The sequence below is a fragment of the Cebidichthys violaceus genome, unplaced genomic scaffold (genome assembly GCF_023349555.1).
Source record: "Cebidichthys violaceus isolate CVI_PGR_0920_01 unplaced genomic scaffold, fCebVio1.0.p SCAF_77, whole genome shotgun sequence".
NCBI lineage: Eukaryota > Metazoa > Chordata > Actinopteri > Perciformes > Stichaeidae > Cebidichthys > Cebidichthys violaceus.
Window position 1 is genome coordinate 24,163 of NW_027176961.1, and position 21,177 is coordinate 45,339.

The 21,177-nt window shown below is 33.2% G+C and overlaps 1 protein-coding gene across 1 annotated transcript; it reads right to left on the reverse strand.

Annotated features, from left to right (window-relative positions):
- Window positions 1-737: 737 nt before the first annotated feature.
- egln3 (egl-9 family hypoxia-inducible factor 3) lies at window positions 738-20,495 on the reverse strand. Its single transcript, XM_068737272.1, has 5 exons — window positions 19,801-20,495; window positions 16,980-17,099; window positions 16,555-16,691; window positions 15,157-15,230; window positions 738-1,686 (listed from the first exon to the last, which is right to left on the reverse strand). Exons 1-5 carry the CDS (start codon window positions 20,167-20,169, stop codon window positions 1,652-1,654), a joined length of 735 nt encoding a protein of 244 aa, XP_068593373.1. The 5' UTR covers window positions 20,170-20,495; the 3' UTR covers window positions 738-1,651.
- Window positions 20,496-21,177: the final 682 nt, after the last annotated feature.

The following is a 21,177-nucleotide window of genomic DNA, read 5'->3' on the forward strand; positions in this document are numbered from 1 at the left end:
TTCGACATGATATACTATTACTTTTTTCGACATGCTATTCTATGACTTTTTTTCAACATGCTATACTATGACTTTTTTCGACATACTCTACTATGACTTTTTTCGACATGCTATACTATGACTTTTTTCACTTTTTTCGACATGCTACACTATGACTATTTTTCACTTTTTTCGACATACTATACTATGACTTTTTTCAACATACTCCACAATGACTTTTTGCAAAATGATATACTATCACATTTTTCGACAAGCTGTACTAAGATTTTTTCATGACATTTTTCGACATGCTATACTATGACTTTTTTCAAAATGCTATACTATGATTTTTTGTTGACATACTATACTAACTTTTTTCGACATACTATGCTACGACTTTGTTTCAACCTACAATACTTTGAATTTTATCACTTCTCAATGTAGTATACTACACATTTTTTTGACATTCTATACTTTTTATGACATAATATACTATACCGATGTTTTCATGACTTAATTCAGTTTTACTACAATATAATTTCATCTACATGCTTTTGTATGACTTTCATAACGTTCTATAATTTTGTCGGACTCTTCCAATACTTTGTTTAATATCAAAGTATATGTATGCCTTTCTGTGTATGTCTGAATGCTGTTCTTTAAAGTCCGCATAGTTTCGTACAAACATGCGTTCTTACATACTAGTGCACCAGATTCTGAGTATGCATTCATAAAAAGATGGCACACAAACAAGTAGATCATTGTACATTTTTATTGTACATTCCATTCTTAAAATAGAAGCTTTATTCAATCAGTCTGTAAATATCATGAGACAGTTTCCAGTGCATTCAGAGAATCTAGAGAGAGACAAAACATCTCTTTTCTACCAAAAACAGTTCTATCACACATTAGTAAAAGAATGTAATTCATCATTAAACACTAATCAGGCTACATAACTTCTCTGAAGAGCTGTTTGAATGAAGCATCAATTATTCACACACACACACACACACACACACACACACACACACACACACACACACACACACACTGTGATAGACACTTTAAACGTTGCCTGTTAAATCTGCACAAAGTGATAATACTAAAGAATTAGACTTTTCAGTGTTGCTTCAGTCCACATTTAGGAGTAATTTATGAGTAAACATCGACCAAATGTGTCATATTCAAAATATATATATGTTATAGTATGACATATGTCTATCACACGTTTGTTAGGATCATGTCTCAAATGTCTTTTTTAGCTGTAAACCTCAGAGACTGTTTGTCAACTCTCCTCCTCTAGCTTGAAGGCAAAGTTTAAAGGTGCAGTCTGCTGTCTTCCTCTGTCTCTGCAGAGAGTATTCACACACATCATGGAAAGCTGGAAAAGTCCAGAACAGCTACAGGTCAGCTGACCTCTTGATTCATCAGGATACAGAAGCCGTCGTGCAGGAATGTTGGTCCTTCCACCCTGGACGCTGACAGGAGCGATGAGGATGTATTTGTTGAAAAACTAAAATCTCTCCCAACTGCACCAGACTGGAGTCAAGATTCTGAGTTTTTTTTCCCATTTCCTTTCAGCTTTTTCAAAAAGCGTTTGAGAGTTGGTAGAAATCCTGCCATCGTCTCCACAAGGTGAAAAACAAAAGTGATGACGTTTCTCAAAGGAACCTCATCTGGAGCTGCTGCTGTGCTGCAAACCTGGAGCTAACACAAATGAAAAAACAAATAAATATTAGAATATGAATTCAGTATAGCTAATATGATGGAAATAGGTAGGAAGCTATGAAAGTATATGAAAGTAAGTATAACTTTTTACATTAGATTTCCCTGTCGAAAAGTCATAGTATAGCATGTCGAAAACTCATAGTATAACATGTCGAAAAAAGTCATAGTATAGCATGTCGAAAAAAGTCATAGTATAGCATGTCGAAAAAAGTCATAGTATAGCATGTCGAAAAAAGTCATAGTATAGCATGTTGAAAAAAGTCATAGTATAGCATGTTGAAAAAAGTCATAGTATAGCATGTCGAAAAACAGTCATAGTATAGCATGTCGAAAAAAGTCATAGTATAGCATGTCGAAAAAAGTCATAGTATGGCATGTTGAAAAAAGTCAGTATAGCATGTTGAAAAAAGTCATAGTATAGCATGTCGAAAAAAGTCATAGTATAGCATCTCAAAAAAAGTCATAGTATAGCATGTCGAAAAAAGTCATAGTATGGCATGTTGAAAAAAGTCAGTATAGCATGTTGAAAAAAGTCATAGTATAGCATGTCGAAAAAAGTCATAGTATAGCATGTCAAAAAAAGTCATAGTATAGCATGTCAAAAAAAGTCATAGTATAGCATGTCGAAAAAAGTCATAGTATAGCATGTCAAAAAAAGTCATCGTATAGTATGTCGAAAAAAGTCAAAGTATAGCATGTCGAAAAAAGTGAAAAACAGTCATAGTATAGTATGTCGAAAAAAGTAATAGTATAGCATGTCGAAAAAAGTCATAGTATACCATGTCGAAAAAAGTGAAAAACAGTCATAGTATAGCATGTTGAAAACAGTCATAGTATAGCATGTCGAAAAAAGTCATAGTATAGCATGTCGAAAAACAGTCATAGTATAGCATGTCGAAAAAAGTCATAGTATAGCATGTCGAAAAAAGTCATAGTATAGCATGTCGAAAAAAGTCATAGTATAGCATGTCGAAAAAAGTCATAGTATAGCATGTTGAAAAAAGTCATAGTATAGCATGTTGAAAAAAGTCATAGTATAGCATGTCGAAAAACAGTCATAGTATAGCATGTCGAAAAAAGTCATAGTATAGCATGTCGAAAAAAGTCATAGTATGGCATGTTGAAAAAAGTCAGTATAGCATGTTGAAAAAAGTCATAGTATAGCATGTCGAAAAAAGTCATAGTATAGCATGTCGAAAAAAGTCATAGTATAGCATGTTGAAAAAAGTCATAGTATAGCATGTTGAAAAAAGTCATAGTATAGAATGTCGAAAAAAGTGAAAAACAGTCATAGTATAGCATGTTGAAAAAAGTCATAGTATAGCAGGTCGAAAAACAGTCATAGTATAGCATGTCGAAAAAAGTGAAAAACAGTCATAGTATAGCATGTCGAAAAAAGTCATAGTACAGAATGTCGAAAAAAGTCATAGTATAGCATGTCGAAAAAAGTCATAGTATAGCATGTCGAAAAAAGTGAAAAACAGTCATAGTATAGCATGTCGAAAAAGTCATAGTATAGCATGTCGAAAAAAGTGAAAAACAGTCATAGTATAGCATGTCGAAAAAAGTCATAGTATAGCATGTCGAAAAAAGTCAGAGTATAGCATGTCGAAAAAAGTCATAGTACAGAATGTCGAAAAAAGTCATAGTATAGCATGTCGAAAAAAGTGAAAAACAGTCATAGTATAGCATGTCGAAAAAAGTCATAGTATAGCATGTTGAAAAAAGTCATAGTATAGCATGTTGAAAAAAGTCATAGTATAGCATGTCGAAAAAAGTCATAGTATAGCATGTCGAAAAAAGTCATAGTATAGCATGTCGAAAAAAGTCATAGTACAGAATGTCGAAAAAAGTCATAGTATAGCATGTCGAAAAAAGTCATAGTATAGCATGTCGAAAAAAGTCATAGTATAGCATGTTGAAAAAAGTCATAGTATAGCATGTCGAAAAAAGTCATAGTATAGCATGTCGAAAAAAGTCATAGTATAGCAGGTCGAAAAACAGTCATAGTATAGCATGTCGAAAAATGTCATAGTATAGCATGTCGAAAAAAGTGAAAAACAGTCATAGTATAGCATGTCGAAAAAAGTCATAGTATAGCATGTCGAAAAAAGTCATAGTATACCATGTCGAAAAAAGTGAAAAACAGTCATAGTATAGCATGTTGAAAAAAGTCATAGTATAGCATGTCGAAAAACAGTCATAGTATAGCATGTCGAAAAAAGTCATAGTATGGCATGTTGAAAAAAGTCAGTATAGCATGTTGAAAAAAGTCATAGTATAGCATGTCGAAAAAAGTCATAGTATAGCATGTCGAAAAAAGTCATAGTATAGCATGTTGAAAAAAGTCATAGTATAGCATGTTGAAAAAAGTCATAGTATAGAATGTCGAAAAAAGTGAAAAACAGTCATAGTATAGCATGTTGAAAAAAGTCATAGTATAGCAGGTCGAAAAACAGTCATAGTATAGCATGTCGAAAAAAGTGAAAAACAGTCATAGTATAGCATGTCGAAAAAAGTCATAGTATAGCATGTCGAAAAAAGTCATAGTACAGAATGTCGAAAAAAGTCATAGTATAGCATGTCGAAAAAAGTCATAGTATAGCATGTCGAAAAAAGTGAAAAACAGTCATAGTATAGCATGTCGAAAAAGTCATAGTATAGCATGTCGAAAAAAGTGAAAAACAGTCATAGTATAGCATGTCGAAAAAAGTCATAGTATAGCATGTCGAAAAAAGTCAGAGTATAGCATGTCGAAAAAAGTCATAGTACAGAATGTCGAAAAAAGTCATAGTATAGCATGTCGAAAAAAGTGAAAAACAGTCATAGTATAGCATGTCGAAAAAAGTCATAGTATAGCATGTCGAAAAAAGTCATAGTATAGCATGTCGAAAAAAGTCATAGTACAGAATGTCGAAAAAAGTCATAGTATAGCATGTCGAAAAAAGTCATAGTATAGCATGTCGAAAAAAGTCATAGTATAGCATGTTGAAAAAAGTCATAGTATAGCATGTTGAAAAAAGTCATAGTATAGCATGTCGAAAAAAGTGAAAAACAGTCATAGTATAGCATGTCGAAAAAAGTCATAGTATAGCAGGTCGAAAAACAGTCATAGTATAGCATGTCGAAAAATGTCATAGTATAGCATGTCGAAAAAAGTGAAAAACAGTCATAGTATAGCATGTCGAAAAAAGTCATAGTATAGCATGTCGAAAAAAGTCATAGTATAGCATGTCGAAAAAAGTCATAGTACAGAATGTCGAAAAAAGTCATAGTATAGCATGTCGAAAAAAGTCATAGTATAGCATGTCGAAAAAAGTGAAAAACAGTCATAGTATAGCATGTCGAAAAAGTCATAGTATAGCATGTCGAAAAAGTGAAAAATAGTCATAGTATAGCATGTCGAAAAAAGTCATACTATAGCATGTCGAAAAAAGTCATAGTATAGCATGTTGAAAAAAGTCATAGTATAGCATGTTGAAAAAAGTCATAGTATAGCATGTTGAAAAAAGTCATAGTATAGCATGTCGAAAAACAGTCATAGTATAGCATGTCGAAAAAAGTCATAGTATAGCATGTCGAAAAAAGTCATAGTATAGCATGTTGAAAAAAGTCATAGTATAGCATGTTGAAAAAAGTCATAGTATAGAATGTCGAAAAAAGTGAAAAACAGTCATAGTATAGCATGTCGAAAAAAGTCATAGTATAGCAGGTCGAAAAACAGTCATAGTATAGCATGTCGAAAAAAGTGAAAAACAGTCATAGTATAGCATGTCGAAAAAAGTCATAGTATAGCATGTCGAAAAAAGTCATAGTACAGAATGTCGAAAAAAGTCATAGTATAGCATGTCGAAAAAAGTCATAGTATAGCATGTCGAAAAAAGTGAAAAACAGTCATAGTATAGCATGTCGAAAAAGTCATAGTATAGCATGTCGAAAAAAGTGAAAAACAGTCATAGTATAGCATGTCGAAAAAAGTCATAGTATAGCATGTCGAAAAAAGTCATAGTATAGCATGTCGAAAAAAGTCATAGTACAGAATGTCGAAAAAAGTCATAGTATAGCATGTCGAAAAAAGTGAAAAACAGTCATAGTATAGCATGTCGAAAAAAGTCATAGTATAGCATGTTGAAAAAAGTCATAGTATAGCATGTTGAAAAAAGTCATAGTATAGCATGTCGAAAAAAGTCATAGTATAGCATGTCGAAAAAAGTCATAGTACAGAATGTCGAAAAAAGTCATAGTATAGCATGTCGAAAAAAGTCATAGTATAGCATGTCGAAAAAAGTCATAGTATAGCATGTTGAAAAAAGTCATAGTATAGCATGTTGAAAAAAGTCATAGTATAGCATGTCGAAAAAAGTGAAAAACAGTCATAGTATAGCATGTCGAAAAAAGTCATAGTATAGCAGGTCGAAAAACAGTCATAGTATAGCATGTCGAAAAATGTCATAGTATAGCATGTCGAAAAAAGTGAAAAACAGTCATAGTATAGCATGTCGAAAAAAGTCATAGTATAGCATGTCGAAAAAAGTCATAGTATAGCATGTCGAAAAAAGTCATAGTATAGCATGTCGAAAAAAGTGAAAAACAGTCATAGTATAGCATGTCGAAAAAGTCATAGTATAGCATGTCGAAAAAGTGAAAAATAGTCATAGTATAGCATGTCGAAAAAAGTCATAGTATAGCATGTCGAAAAAAGTCATAGTATAGCATGTCGAAAAAAGTGAAAAACAGTCATAGTATAGCATGTTGAAAAAATTCATAGTATAGTATGTCGAAAAAAGTCATAGTATAGCATGTCGAAAAAAGTGAAAAACAGTCATAGTATAGCATGTTGAACAAAGTCATAGTATAGCATGTTGAAAAAAGTCATAGTATAGCATGTCGAAAAAAGTGAAAAACAGTCAAAGTATAGCATGTCGAAAAAAGTCATAGTATAGCAGGTCGAAAAACAGTCATAGTATAGCATGTCGAAAAAAGTCATAGTATAGCATGTCGAAAAAAGTCATAGTACAGAATGTCGAAAAAAGTCATAGTATAGCATGTCGAAAAAAGTCATAGTATAGCATGTCGAAAAAAGTGAAAAACAGTCATAGTATAGCATGTCGAAAAAGTCATAGTATAGCATGTCGAAAAAAGTGAAAAACAGTCATAGTATAGCATGTCGAAAAAAGTCATAGTATAGCATGTCGAAAAAAGTCATAGTATAGCATGTCGAAAAAAGTCATAGTACAGAATGTCGAAAAAAGTCATAGTATAGCATGTCGAAAAAAGTCATAGTATAGCATGTCGAAAAAAGTCATAGTATAGCATGTTGAAAAAAGTCATAGTATAGCATGTCGAAAAAAGTGAAAAACAGTCATAGTATAGCATGTCGAAAAAAGTCATAGTATAGCAGGTCGAAAAACAGTCATAGTATAGCATGTCGAAAAATGTCATAGTATAGCATGTCGAAAAAAGTGAAAAACAGTCATAGTATAGCATGTCGAAAAAAGTCATAGTATAGCATGTCGAAAAAAGTCATAGTATAGCATGTCGAAAAAAGTCATAGTACAGAATGTCGAAAAAAGTCATAGTATAGCATGTCGAAAAAAGTCATAGTATAGCATGTCGAAAAAAGTGAAAAACAGTCATAGTATAGCATGTCGAAAAAGTCATAGTATAGCATGTCGAAAAAAGTGAAAAATAGTCATAGTATAGCATGTCGAAAAAAGTCATAGTATAGCATGTCGAAAAAAGTCATAGTATAGCATGTCGAAAAAAGTCATAGTATAGAATGTCGAAAAAAGTCATAGTATAGCATGTCGAAAAAAGTGAAAAACAGTCATAGTATAGCATGTTGAAAAAATTCATAGTATAGTATGTCGAAAAAAGTCATAGTATAGCATGTCGAAAAAAGTGAAAAACAGTCATAGTATAGCATGTTGAAAAAAGTCATAGTATAGCATGTCGAAAACAGTCATAGTATAGCATGTCGAAAAAGTCATAGTATAGCATGTCGAAAAAAGTCATAGTATAGAATGTCAAAAAAAGTCATAGTATAGCATGTCGAAAAAAGTGAAAAACAGTCATAGTATAGTATGTCGAAAAAAGTCATAGTATAGCATGTTGACAAAAGTCATGGTATAGTATGTCGAAAAAAGTCATAGTATAGCATGTTGAAAAAAGTCATAGTATACTATGTCGAAAAAAGTAATAGTATAGCATGTCGAAAAAAGTCATAGTACAGAATGTCAAAAAAAGTCATAGTATAGCATGTCGAAAAAAGTCATAGTATAGCATGTCGAAAAAATTCATAGTATAGCATGTCGAAAAAAGACATAGTATAGCATGTCGAAAAAAGTGAAAGACAGTCATAGTATAGCATGTTGAAAAAAGTCATAGTATAGCATGTCGAAAAAGTCATAGTATAGCATGTTGACAAAAGTCATGGTATAGTATGTCGAAAAAAGTCATAGTATAGCATGTTGAAAAAAGTCATAGTATAGCATGTCGAAAAAAGTCATAGTATAGCATGTTGAAAAAAGTCATAGTATAGCATGTTGAAAAAATTCATAGTATAGCATGTCGAAAAAAGACATAGTATAGCATGTCGAAAAAAGTGAAAAACAGTCATAGTATAGCATGTTGAAAAAAGTCATAGTATAGCATGTTGAAAAAAGTCATAGTATAGCATGTCGAAAAAAGTCATAGTATAGCATGACGAAAACAGTCATAGTATAGCAAGTCGAAAAAAGTCATAGTATAGCATGTCGAAAAACAGTCATAGTATAGCATGTCGAAAAAAGTCATAGTATAGCATGTTGAAAAAAGTCATAGTATAGCATGACGAAAACAGTCATAGTATAGCAAGTCGAAAAAAGTCATAGTATAGCATGTTGAAAAAAGTCATAGTATAGTATGTCAAAAAAAGTCATAGTATAGCATGTCGAAAAAAGTCATAGTATAGCATGTCGAAAAAAGTCATAGTATAGCATGTCGAAAAAAGTCATAGTATAGCATGTCGAAAAAAGTCATAGTACAGAATGTCGAAAAAAGTCATAGTATAGCATGTCGAAAAAAGTCATAGTATAGCATGTCGAAAAAAGTCATAGTATAGCATGTTGAAAAAAGTCATAGTATAGCATGTCGAAAAAAGTGAAAAACAGTCATAGTATAGCATGTCGAAAAAAGTCATAGTATAGCAGGTCGAAAAACAGTCATAGTATAGCATGTCGAAAAAAGTCATAGTACAGAATGTCGAAAAAAGTCATAGTATAGCATGTCGAAAAAAGTCATAGTATAGCATGTCGAAAAAAGTGAAAAACAGTCATAGTATAGCATGTCGAAAAAGTCATAGTATAGCATGTCGAAAAAGTGAAAAATAGTCATAGTATAGCATGTCGAAAAAAGTCATACTATAGCATGTCGAAAAAAGTCATAGTATAGCATGTTGAAAAAAGTCATAGTATAGCATGTTGAAAAAAGTCATAGTATAGCATGTTGAAAAAAGTCATAGTATAGCATGTCGAAAAACAGTCATAGTATAGCATGTCGAAAAAAGTCATAGTATAGCATGTCGAAAAAAGTCATAGTATGGCATGTTGAAAAAAGTCAGTATAGCATGTTGAAAAAAGTCATAGTATAGCATGTCGAAAAAAGTCATAGTATAGCATGTCGAAAAAAGTCATAGTATAGCATGTTGAAAAAAGTCATAGTATAGCATGTTGAAAAAAGTCATAGTATAGAATGTCGAAAAAAGTGAAAAACAGTCATAGTATAGCATGTCGAAAAAAGTCATAGTATAGCAGGTCGAAAAACAGTCATAGTATAGCATGTCGAAAAAAGTGAAAAACAGTCATAGTATAGCATGTCGAAAAAAGTCATAGTATAGCATGTCGAAAAAAGTCATAGTACAGAATGTCGAAAAAAGTCATAGTATAGCATGTCGAAAAAAGTCATAGTATAGCATGTCGAAAAAAGTGAAAAACAGTCATAGTATAGCATGTCGAAAAAGTCATAGTATAGCATGTCGAAAAAAGTGAAAAACAGTCATAGTATAGCATGTCGAAAAAAGTCATAGTATAGCATGTCGAAAAAAGTCATAGTATAGCATGTCGAAAAAAGTCATAGTACAGAATGTCGAAAAAAGTCATAGTATAGCATGTCGAAAAAAGTGAAAAACAGTCATAGTATAGCATGTCGAAAAAAGTCATAGTATAGCATGTTGAAAAAAGTCATAGTATAGCATGTTGAAAAAAGTCATAGTATAGCATGTCGAAAAAAGTCATAGTATAGCATGTCGAAAAAAGTCATAGTACAGAATGTCGAAAAAAGTCATAGTATAGCATGTCGAAAAAAGTCATAGTATAGCATGTCGAAAAAAGTCATAGTATAGCATGTTGAAAAAAGTCATAGTATAGCATGTTGAAAAAAGTCATAGTATAGCATGTCGAAAAAAGTGAAAAACAGTCATAGTATAGCATGTCGAAAAAAGTCATAGTATAGCAGGTCGAAAAACAGTCATAGTATAGCATGTCGAAAAATGTCATAGTATAGCATGTCGAAAAAAGTGAAAAACAGTCATAGTATAGCATGTCGAAAAAAGTCATAGTATAGCATGTCGAAAAAAGTCATAGTATAGCATGTCGAAAAAAGTCATAGTATAGCATGTCGAAAAAAGTGAAAAACAGTCATAGTATAGCATGTCGAAAAAGTCATAGTATAGCATGTCGAAAAAGTGAAAAATAGTCATAGTATAGCATGTCGAAAAAAGTCATAGTATAGCATGTCGAAAAAAGTCATAGTATAGCATGTCGAAAAAAGTGAAAAACAGTCATAGTATAGCATGTTGAAAAAATTCATAGTATAGTATGTCGAAAAAAGTCATAGTATAGCATGTCGAAAAAAGTGAAAAACAGTCATAGTATAGCATGTTGAACAAAGTCATAGTATAGCATGTTGAAAAAAGTCATAGTATAGCATGTCGAAAAAAGTGAAAAACAGTCAAAGTATAGCATGTCGAAAAAAGTCATAGTATAGCAGGTCGAAAAACAGTCATAGTATAGCATGTCGAAAAAAGTCATAGTATAGCATGTCGAAAAAAGTCATAGTACAGAATGTCGAAAAAAGTCATAGTATAGCATGTCGAAAAAAGTCATAGTATAGCATGTCGAAAAAAGTGAAAAACAGTCATAGTATAGCATGTCGAAAAAGTCATAGTATAGCATGTCGAAAAAAGTGAAAAACAGTCATAGTATAGCATGTCGAAAAAAGTCATAGTATAGCATGTCGAAAAAAGTCATAGTATAGCATGTCGAAAAAAGTCATAGTACAGAATGTCGAAAAAAGTCATAGTATAGCATGTCGAAAAAAGTCATAGTATAGCATGTCGAAAAAAGTCATAGTATAGCATGTTGAAAAAAGTCATAGTATAGCATGTCGAAAAAAGTGAAAAACAGTCATAGTATAGCATGTCGAAAAAAGTCATAGTATAGCAGGTCGAAAAACAGTCATAGTATAGCATGTCGAAAAATGTCATAGTATAGCATGTCGAAAAAAGTGAAAAACAGTCATAGTATAGCATGTCGAAAAAAGTCATAGTATAGCATGTCGAAAAAAGTCATAGTATAGCATGTCGAAAAAAGTCATAGTACAGAATGTCGAAAAAAGTCATAGTATAGCATGTCGAAAAAAGTCATAGTATAGCATGTCGAAAAAAGTGAAAAACAGTCATAGTATAGCATGTCGAAAAAGTCATAGTATAGCATGTCGAAAAAAGTGAAAAATAGTCATAGTATAGCATGTCGAAAAAAGTCATAGTATAGCATGTCGAAAAAAGTCATAGTATAGCATGTCGAAAAAAGTCATAGTATAGAATGTCGAAAAAAGTCATAGTATAGCATGTCGAAAAAAGTGAAAAACAGTCATAGTATAGCATGTTGAAAAAATTCATAGTATAGTATGTCGAAAAAAGTCATAGTATAGCATGTCGAAAAAAGTGAAAAACAGTCATAGTATAGCATGTTGAAAAAAGTCATAGTATAGCATGTCGAAAACAGTCATAGTATAGCATGTCGAAAAAGTCATAGTATAGCATGTCGAAAAAAGTCATAGTATAGAATGTCAAAAAAAGTCATAGTATAGCATGTCGAAAAAAGTGAAAAACAGTCATAGTATAGTATGTCGAAAAAAGTCATAGTATAGCATGTTGACAAAAGTCATGGTATAGTATGTCGAAAAAAGTCATAGTATAGCATGTTGAAAAAAGTCATAGTATACTATGTCGAAAAAAGTAATAGTATAGCATGTCGAAAAAAGTCATAGTACAGAATGTCAAAAAAAGTCATAGTATAGCATGTCGAAAAAAGTCATAGTATAGCATGTCGAAAAAATTCATAGTATAGCATGTCGAAAAAAGACATAGTATAGCATGTCGAAAAAAGTGAAAGACAGTCATAGTATAGCATGTTGAAAAAAGTCATAGTATAGCATGTCGAAAAAGTCATAGTATAGCATGTTGACAAAAGTCATGGTATAGTATGTCGAAAAAAGTCATAGTATAGCATGTTGAAAAAAGTCATAGTATAGCATGTCGAAAAAAGTCATAGTATAGCATGTTGAAAAAAGTCATAGTATAGCATGTTGAAAAAATTCATAGTATAGCATGTCGAAAAAAGACATAGTATAGCATGTCGAAAAAAGTGAAAAACAGTCATAGTATAGCATGTTGAAAAAAGTCATAGTATAGCATGTTGAAAAAAGTCATAGTATAGCATGTCGAAAAAAGTCATAGTATAGCATGACGAAAACAGTCATAGTATAGCAAGTCGAAAAAAGTCATAGTATAGCATGTCGAAAAACAGTCATAGTATAGCATGTCGAAAAAAGTCATAGTATAGCATGTTGAAAAAAGTCATAGTATAGCATGACGAAAACAGTCATAGTATAGCAAGTCGAAAAAAGTCATAGTATAGCATGTTGAAAAAAGTCATAGTATAGTATGTCAAAAAAAGTCATAGTATAGCATGTCGAAAAAAGTCATAGTATAGCATGTCGAAAAAAGTCATAGTATAGCATGTCGAAAAAAGTCATAGTATAGCATGTCGAAAAAAGTCATAGTACAGAATGTCGAAAAAAGTCATAGTATAGCATGTCGAAAAAAGTCATAGTATAGCATGTCGAAAAAAGTCATAGTATAGCATGTTGAAAAAAGTCATAGTATAGCATGTCGAAAAAAGTGAAAAACAGTCATAGTATAGCATGTCGAAAAAAGTCATAGTATAGCAGGTCGAAAAACAGTCATAGTATAGCATGTCGAAAAATGTCATAGTATAGCATGTCGAAAAAAGTGAAAAACAGTCATAGTATAGCATGTCGAAAAAAGTCATAGTATAGCAGGTCGAAAAACAGTCATAGTACAGAATGTCGAAAAAAGTCATAGTATAGCATGTCGAAAAAAGTCATAGTATAGCATGTCGAAAAAAGTCATAGTATAGCATGTTGAAAAAAGTCATAGTATAGCATGTCGAAAAAAGTGAAAAACAGTCATAGTATAGCATGTCGAAAAAAGTCATAGTATAGCAGGTCGAAAAACAGTCATAGTATAGCATGTCGAAAAATGTCATAGTATAGCATGTCGAAAAAAGTCATAGTATAGCATGTCGAAAAAAGTCATAGTATAGCATGTCGAAAAAAGTCATAGTACAGAATGTCGAAAAAAGTCATAGTATAGCATGTCGAAAAAAGTGAAAAACAGTCATAGTATAGCATGTCAAAAAAGTCATAGTATAGCATGTCGAAAAAAGTGAAAAATAGTCATAGTATAGCATGTCGAAAAAAGTCATAGTATAGCATGTCGAAAAAAGTCATAGTATAGCATGTCGAAAAAAGTCATAGTATAGCATGTCAAAAAAAGTCATAGTACAGAATGTCGAAAAAAGTCATAGTATAGCATGTCGAAAAAAGTGAAAAACAGTCATAGTATAGCATGTTGAAAAAATTCATAGTATAGTATGTCGAAAAAAGTCATAGTATAGCATGTCGAAAAAAGTGAAAAACAGTCATAGTATAGTATGTCGAAAAAAGTCATAGTATAGCATGTCGAAAAAGTCATAGTATAGCATGTCGAAAAAAGTCATAGTATAGAATGTCAAAAAAAGTCATAGTATAGCATGTCGAAAAAAGTGAAAAACAGTCATAGTATAGTATGTCGAAAAAAGTCATAGTATAGCATGTTGACAAAAGTCATGGTATAGTATGTCGAAAAAAGTCATAGTATAGCATGTTGAAAAAAGTCATAGTATACTATGTCGAAAAAAGTAATAGTATAGCATGTCGAAAAAAGTCATAGTATAGAATGTCAAAAAAAGTCATAGTATAGCATGTCGAAAAAAAAAAATAGTATAGCATGTCGAAAAAAGTCATAGTATAGCATGTCGAAAAAATTCATAGTATAGCATGTCGAAAAAAGTGAAAGACAGTCATAGTATAGCATGTCGAAAAAGTCATAGTATAGCATGTTGACAAAAGTCATGGTATAGTATGTCGAAAAAAGTCATAGTATAGCATGTTGAAAAAAGTCATAGTATAGCATGTCGAAAAAAGTCATAGTATAGCATGTCGAAAAAAGTCATAGTATAGCATGTCGAAAAAAGTGAAAAACAGTCATAGTATAGCATGTCGAAAAAGTCATAGTATAGCATGTCGAAAAAAGTGAAAAACAGTCATAGTATAGCATGTCGAAAAAAGTCATAATATAGCATGTCGAAAAAAGTCATAGTACAGAATGTCGAAAAAAGTCATAGTATAGCATGTCGAAAAAAGTGAAAAACAGTCATAGTATAGCATGTTGAAAAAAGTCATAGTATAGCATGTCGAAAACAGTCATAGTATAGCATGTCGAAAAAAGTGAAAAACATTCATAGTATAGTATGTAGAAAAAATTCATCGTATAGTATGTCGAAAAAAGTCATGGTATAGCATGTCGAAAAAAGTCATCGTATAGGATGTCGAAAAAAGTCATAGTATAGCATGTCGAAAAAAGTGAAAAACAGTCATAGTATAGCATGTCGAAAAAAGTGAAAAACTGTCATAGTATAGCATGTCGAAAAAAGTGAAAAACAGTCATACTATAGCATGTCGAAAAAAGTCATCGTATAGCATGTCGAAAAAAGTCATAGTATAGCATGTCGAAAAAAGTGAAAAACAGTCATAGTATAGCATGTTTAAAAAAGTGAAAAAAAGTCATCGTATAGCATGTCGAAAAAAGTGAAAAACAGTCATAGTATAGCATGTTTAAAAAAGTGAAAAAAAGTCATAGTATAGCATGTCGAAAAAAGTCATAGTATAGCATGTCAAAAAAAGTCATAGTATAATATGTCGAAAAAAGTCATAGTATAGAATGTCGAAAAAAGTCATAAAAAGTTTTGTATGTTGTGAAAAATGTGTGTTTTTGTGTATTTGTACCTGTCAAGTCTCTGAAGCGTCTCTTGGCCTCGGCTCTCTCCTCTGAATCAAAATACCAAACTGTGATGGCGTACCTGAAACAAAGAGACAGTACTGATGTTTACTACAGCAATGAGTTTTTTGTGTTTTCAGCTGTTCGGTTGTGTAGTATCAGTTAGCTCGTCTCTTCTGATCCCTAGTAAAGCTTTCACTTTCACTTTTTACTGCATTAAATTCAGAGTTTCTGGATCTCCTCTTGTTTGAGTTTTTTATCCACAGTGTTTGTAAAAGAAATAAACACTCCAGCCTTCGAAAATATTATTGTTTGAATAAAGTTTGAGTTGAACTACTTATAACTACTAATATACATCAAATTAGCTTCAATACAAGATTAATGTTTTTTTACAAGCTTTACATGTTAAAAAGGTGTTTGTGTTATTACACATTCATACCAGCAGGTGGTGCCAATGATCTGTGTGTTTCTGTCCTCATGGTGAAAATAAACTCACATTCTTATCTGAAAACAACTAAAATGAAATCATTCATTTTAGTCAATGTACTTTTGTTACATCACTGCAGAGGTTATGTAATCATTATTACAGTATTTTATGTTCTAAAATCATAAAAAAAAATGCAAACCTCTGTTGTGTTTACAAAGATCACAGATTAAAACTTCCAAAAAACTTCCAAAAGTATCAGAAAACATCAGTTACTTCATTTAAGTTAAGTCCCTTTTTAATAAATCAATTCAACACATTTAAGACAGCAGCTCCCTCTTTTTGTGTAATTCATTTATGTATCTGAAGGGCAGTTTTGAGGTTCTGTTATTTTCCTTTAGTGTTAGTAGAATTTCTACATTTATTAAGTACATAAAAAAATAGAATCAACCGTCACAATATATCAAATCACTCCTTTGAAAGTTTTGAAAGCATTTTTTTTAATTAATTTTATTTCAACACTACATTGTTTCTTTGATTTTAATAAAGATCTGAATGCTTTTCATAAGTGAGAATTATTAAGACATTTTTTATTATTTATTAAACGCTGTTTTGAGGTTCTGCTAATTTACTTTTGTTTTAGTTTTACTTTTGTACTTTTCCTCCACTATATTGAAGATGGAAAAAAACCTACAATGTACTTACTCCTGAATTAAGGTTGACTGATTGGTTGCTTGGTTGATTGACTGATTGACTAGTTGGTTGGTTGATTGGTTGGTTGAATGACTGATTGGTTGATTGACTGATTGACTGGTTGGTTGAAAGACTGACTGGTTGGTTGATTGACTGATTGACTGGTTGGTTGAATGACTGACTGGTTGGTTGATTGACGGATTGACTGGTTGGTTGAATGACTGACTGGTTGGTTGATTGACTGATTGACTGGTTGGTTGAATGACTGACTGGTTGGTTGATTGGTCACCTGGTGGCGTAGGAGGGCTGAACCTCATGTGGGTTCCTGCGGTCGGACCAGAAGAAGAGCAGCCGGTCAAACAGCGGCTTGATGTCGGCCACGTAGGATTTCCCCTCCGGAAAGATCCTGAGGACGCCACCGTGCTCCTGATCAACAACAACAACAAGACGACCACAAACGAGCAGGAGAGGAGGTTAGTGCCATTATTACACGAAGCAGAAATCATTATTAAACTACGTTCTTAAAGATACGGCTGATCATTTTCTAAATCCAATTCTAAAAAGCCAGACTTATGACCTCATAGAATACGTTTCCTCATCAGACAGGAAGTCTCACAACAGATGAAATTCTCTGATCTCCTTCAAAAACAACGACCACTCGTAAAGAGATCAGAGGTCAAACATCCAGTGTTAAGCTGAGGTCCCTGAACGCACCTCGGCGCTCCAGTTCTTGTTGAGGTAGTAGATGCAGGTGATGCAGCGTCCGTCACAGTTGGGGTTGTCCACGTGTTTGACGTAACCCGCCCCGTTTCCTGGGTAACACGCCACCATGGCCTAAACACACACACACACACACACACACACACACACACACACACACACACACACACACACAAAACATCCGTTTGATTAGACGTCAGTGCTACACCTTAAAGATGAATGACTTCATATCTTTATTAGGATAAAATAGTGAAGGTGAAGTTCTCCTCTGAGTGTGTGCTGTTACTGCTGTTACTTGACTTATTTTAGGAGTGAAAAGCACGTCATTATCACCAGACGTCCATCTTTGTTATTGTGACACAGGAGCGTGCGAGGACCTCAGCGCCTCCATGAAGTCTCTCATCCCGTTTCCTTTCCTCTTCTCTACCACCGTCAACACACACGCCACATTATTACAGGAAGGTCACAGGGTAGAGAAAACACACGGGTCCCTGAACGCACCACCGACGACAACAACGCCTTCAGTAACTGGACTGACGTCAGCGACGACCTGCTGACGTCTTTACACGCATCGCATGCAACCACATGAAAAAAAATTAAAATCCTCAGCTGCCGATGACGACAAACCCTCAGCGCTGATAAAAAGAACAAAACATACACCGCCATCATCATCATCATCACCATCATGCAACTGAGCTGCTATAGAGCCAACATATGTGGAAGAAACACAGGAGGAAGTGACACGCTGATAAAAACAAAACGCCTCCGAGAGCTTCAACTTTATCTTATCCTCCTAGTAGAGAGGAGGGAGGAGGGATGGAAGGAAGGAAGGAAGGAGGGAGGGAGGGAGGGAGGGTAAGCAGTTGTTTGGCAGGCTTCCAGCCTGCTGAAGGTTTTAATGACGGAGCGTACGTGAGGAGCGTGAGGCTGCAGTCTGGATCCACTTCAGAAGATCTGAACACAGAGACTCTCAGACTGACTCAAGATAAAAACCTGGATCTAAAGAACGATGTTGATTCTAATACTAATACGTGAGTGTCTAAAAAATGTGCTTGTGATGTTAATCCCCAAATTCTTTTAAAAACAGTTGTGACAAAAATCGCCAAAACACAGATTTCTCCTGAAGGCCACACCACAAAATAAACGTGTTGCTGAGATTTAAACTTTATATTTATCAAAAGTTTAGTTCTGTAAGAAGATAAACACTTCTCAAACAGATACCTGTGTGTGTGTGTGCACATATATATATATATATATATATATATATATATATATATATATATATATATATATATATATATATATGTATATATATATATATATATATATGTATATATATATATATATATATATATATATATATATATATATATATGTGCATGAGTGTGTGTGTGTGTGTGTGTGTGTGTGTGTATATATGTGTGTGTGTGTGTATTCCTGCTGTAACTTGGTTGACCTGTTTTCTTAAGAAGTTAAATCTGATAACAAACACTTGTGAAAAGAGCTCACAGTACACATGAAGACAAGGTGTGTGTGTGTGTGTGTGTGTGCGTGTGTGTGTGTGTGTGTGTGTGTGTGTGTGTGCGTGTGTGTGTGTGTGTGTGTGTGTGTGTGTGCGTGTGTGTGTACGTGAGGGAGTGATTGATTAAGCAGCTGAATGTGTACGTGAGAATGTTCGCTGCTTCATCTGCAGAAGTGGAAGTACTCAGATCCTTTACTGCAGTAGAAGTACTAATAAGTACAAGTACACAGTGTAAATAAAGTTTTAACGTTAACCATCAGAGTGTAAATAAAGTTTTAACGTTAACCATCAGAGTGTAAATAAAGTTTTAACGTTAACCATCAGAGTGTAAATAAAGTTTTACGAGTTTTAAAGAGTTTTAAAACAACATGAAGACCAGAAGTCTAACGAGAAACAATAAGTAAAAACACCTCGAGGATTTTAATGTCAAAATATATCTATTTTTAAATATATCTATTTTTAAATATATCTATTTTTACAAATAATACGTGAAAGGAAATTAATTTTAAAAAAGCAGTTTTTTGTGTTTTTTAATTACTTTATGAATAACTTTAATGATATATAACAGATATCACCATGAAAATAACTCTGTTCATTACTGACATTAAGACACTTATTTTTTTTTTATTAAATATGCAAATGAGGCATTATGTAATAGTAACTTTGGGTGAATTTCGTAGAAATCTACAGACGTAAACAGACAAAGTATGAAATGAATGTTTTCTTAGTTATTGATGACAATAAGACCAAAGTGTGTCTCCACTGAATGACAAACTAAATAAACTTATAAAATATGTTTACCAATAACTTAATAACACAGATGTTGCAGAGTGGATCCAATCACAGCTGCAGAAAAACCTTCATTGTATTTTAATAATTCAGTGTCTTTATTTACTTTTTCCACTGTGATAATGATCTCATATGTTTTATGAATTTAGAGAATCTAATATCTGTTGATTATTATGCTTATTTATATTATTTATTATTATATTGTATTTATATTATTATATTACAATATTATTACATTATATTGATACTAATTATTATATTAATATGTATTATTATATTGTATTTATATTATATTAATATGTACTATTATATTATTATGAATTATTATATTATATTGATATAATTATTATATTAACATTATTTTGTATTATAAACAATATAACATAAAGATATAATAAACTAAATTGAATAATGAAATATGTATAAAACAGTATTTATATTATTATAACACGATCAATAAATATTGGGCGCATCGATATGTTTAATGAACTCTTTTTTTCTCACTTTGGACCTCTCGCGGATCTTCTTGCTCCCGAGCCGGCTCGCGCACACTCCGATGATCTGATCGATGACGTGGAGCAGGAAGCTGACCGCCTCGCGGCCTCGGTCCTCGGACCCGCTCACCCAGGCGATCTGGTCCCCGCGGATGCTCCTGGACCGGTGGACCCCCCCCGGCACGGAGCCCGCCAGCCGGCCGTCCTGCAGCGCTCCGGAGCGGTGCATCTCCATCACCTGCTCCAGGACCGAGTCCCCGGCAGGCTCCCCGAGGAGCCCGTCCACGTAGTAGAAGCCGTGGACCAGCAGAGCCGGGACGACCCGCTCCAGAGCCAGACGCTCCAGGTCCAGGTCCGAGACGTGCTCGATGAAAGGCATTTTATTACAACCAGATCAGACTGTCAAAGTACTCACAGAGCGAAAATACTACGAGTTCATCTGACAAGTACACTGAGATGAAGTACTTGTACTGTACTACTGAGAGGTTTGATTGACAGGTGACATTAAACAGTAGAAGAAGAAGGAGAAGGAGAAGAAGGAGGAGAAGGAGAAGGTTTGGACTAAACCTCCAGAGCAGTGCTCTTATGAGCAGCTGCAGCGCAGTCAAGTCAGCACGTGTGGTATCACACTACTTCTGGTTACTGATTTCAGAATAAAAGCCGTATTATTATTATTATTCGCTACAGTCAAATCATCGATTATCTGATGGACATAAATACAAATACTAATGAATACTGGAGGTGTTTCATCGATCATTCTGCTTTCCTCTGTTTGTATTCGACTTTAAACCGGACATCTGTGGGTAGAGGACAGTGAACACGATGTCATTTAAAGATGTGATTATTATTACACACAACTCTACAGTTCGTCCCTGTTACAAGTATTATTTGTATACATTTGGTTGTTAATTTACCTATTTTCTATTAATGCTTCTTGACTGTAGCAGGACTTCATTTAGCATTGCTCACTATTTGCTGACATTTTAAAGACTAAACTAAGTAAATGTTTCTACAGAATAACGTTTAAAATATGAATTGATTAATATAAGTGTTAGTTGGCTCTGTATTAGACATCTACTCCGTTCAATAAAACCAAACCAAGATACAATCCATCTCAATATGCTTCAGCGACATGACATTTTATTTTGAAGGCTTACTTTTAGATTTCCGGTGTGAACAGCCCGAGGAGAGCAGCGAGACGTGCTGGACGTGGTGTTGACTGTGAGAGGAGGAGGCGGGGCTACAACACACACATGTTAACCTATTTAATTATAAGACATGTTGTTCATAATCATGACAAACGTTTTAACTTCATTTATGGGACAAAATGTAAAAGATGACTAAAATAATAGAACACTAATAAAGCAGCGTTAGACTGCATCTAGTT

Bases quoted from the DNA above. Each gene is read 5' to 3' on its own strand.
- egln3 (XM_068737272.1), bottom strand. From the start codon at position 20,169: ATGCCTTTCATCGAGCACGTCTCGGACCTGGACCTGGAGCGTCTGGCT. The intron at 17,100-19,800 runs GTGAGAAAAAAA...GTGTGTGTTTAG, and splicing joins AGATCCGCGAGAGGTCCAAA to GCCATGGTGGCGTGTTACCC. The intron at 1,687-15,156 runs GTACAAATACAC...CATTTGTGTTAG, and splicing joins ACGCTTCAGAGACTTGACAG to CTCCAGGTTTGCAGCACAGC.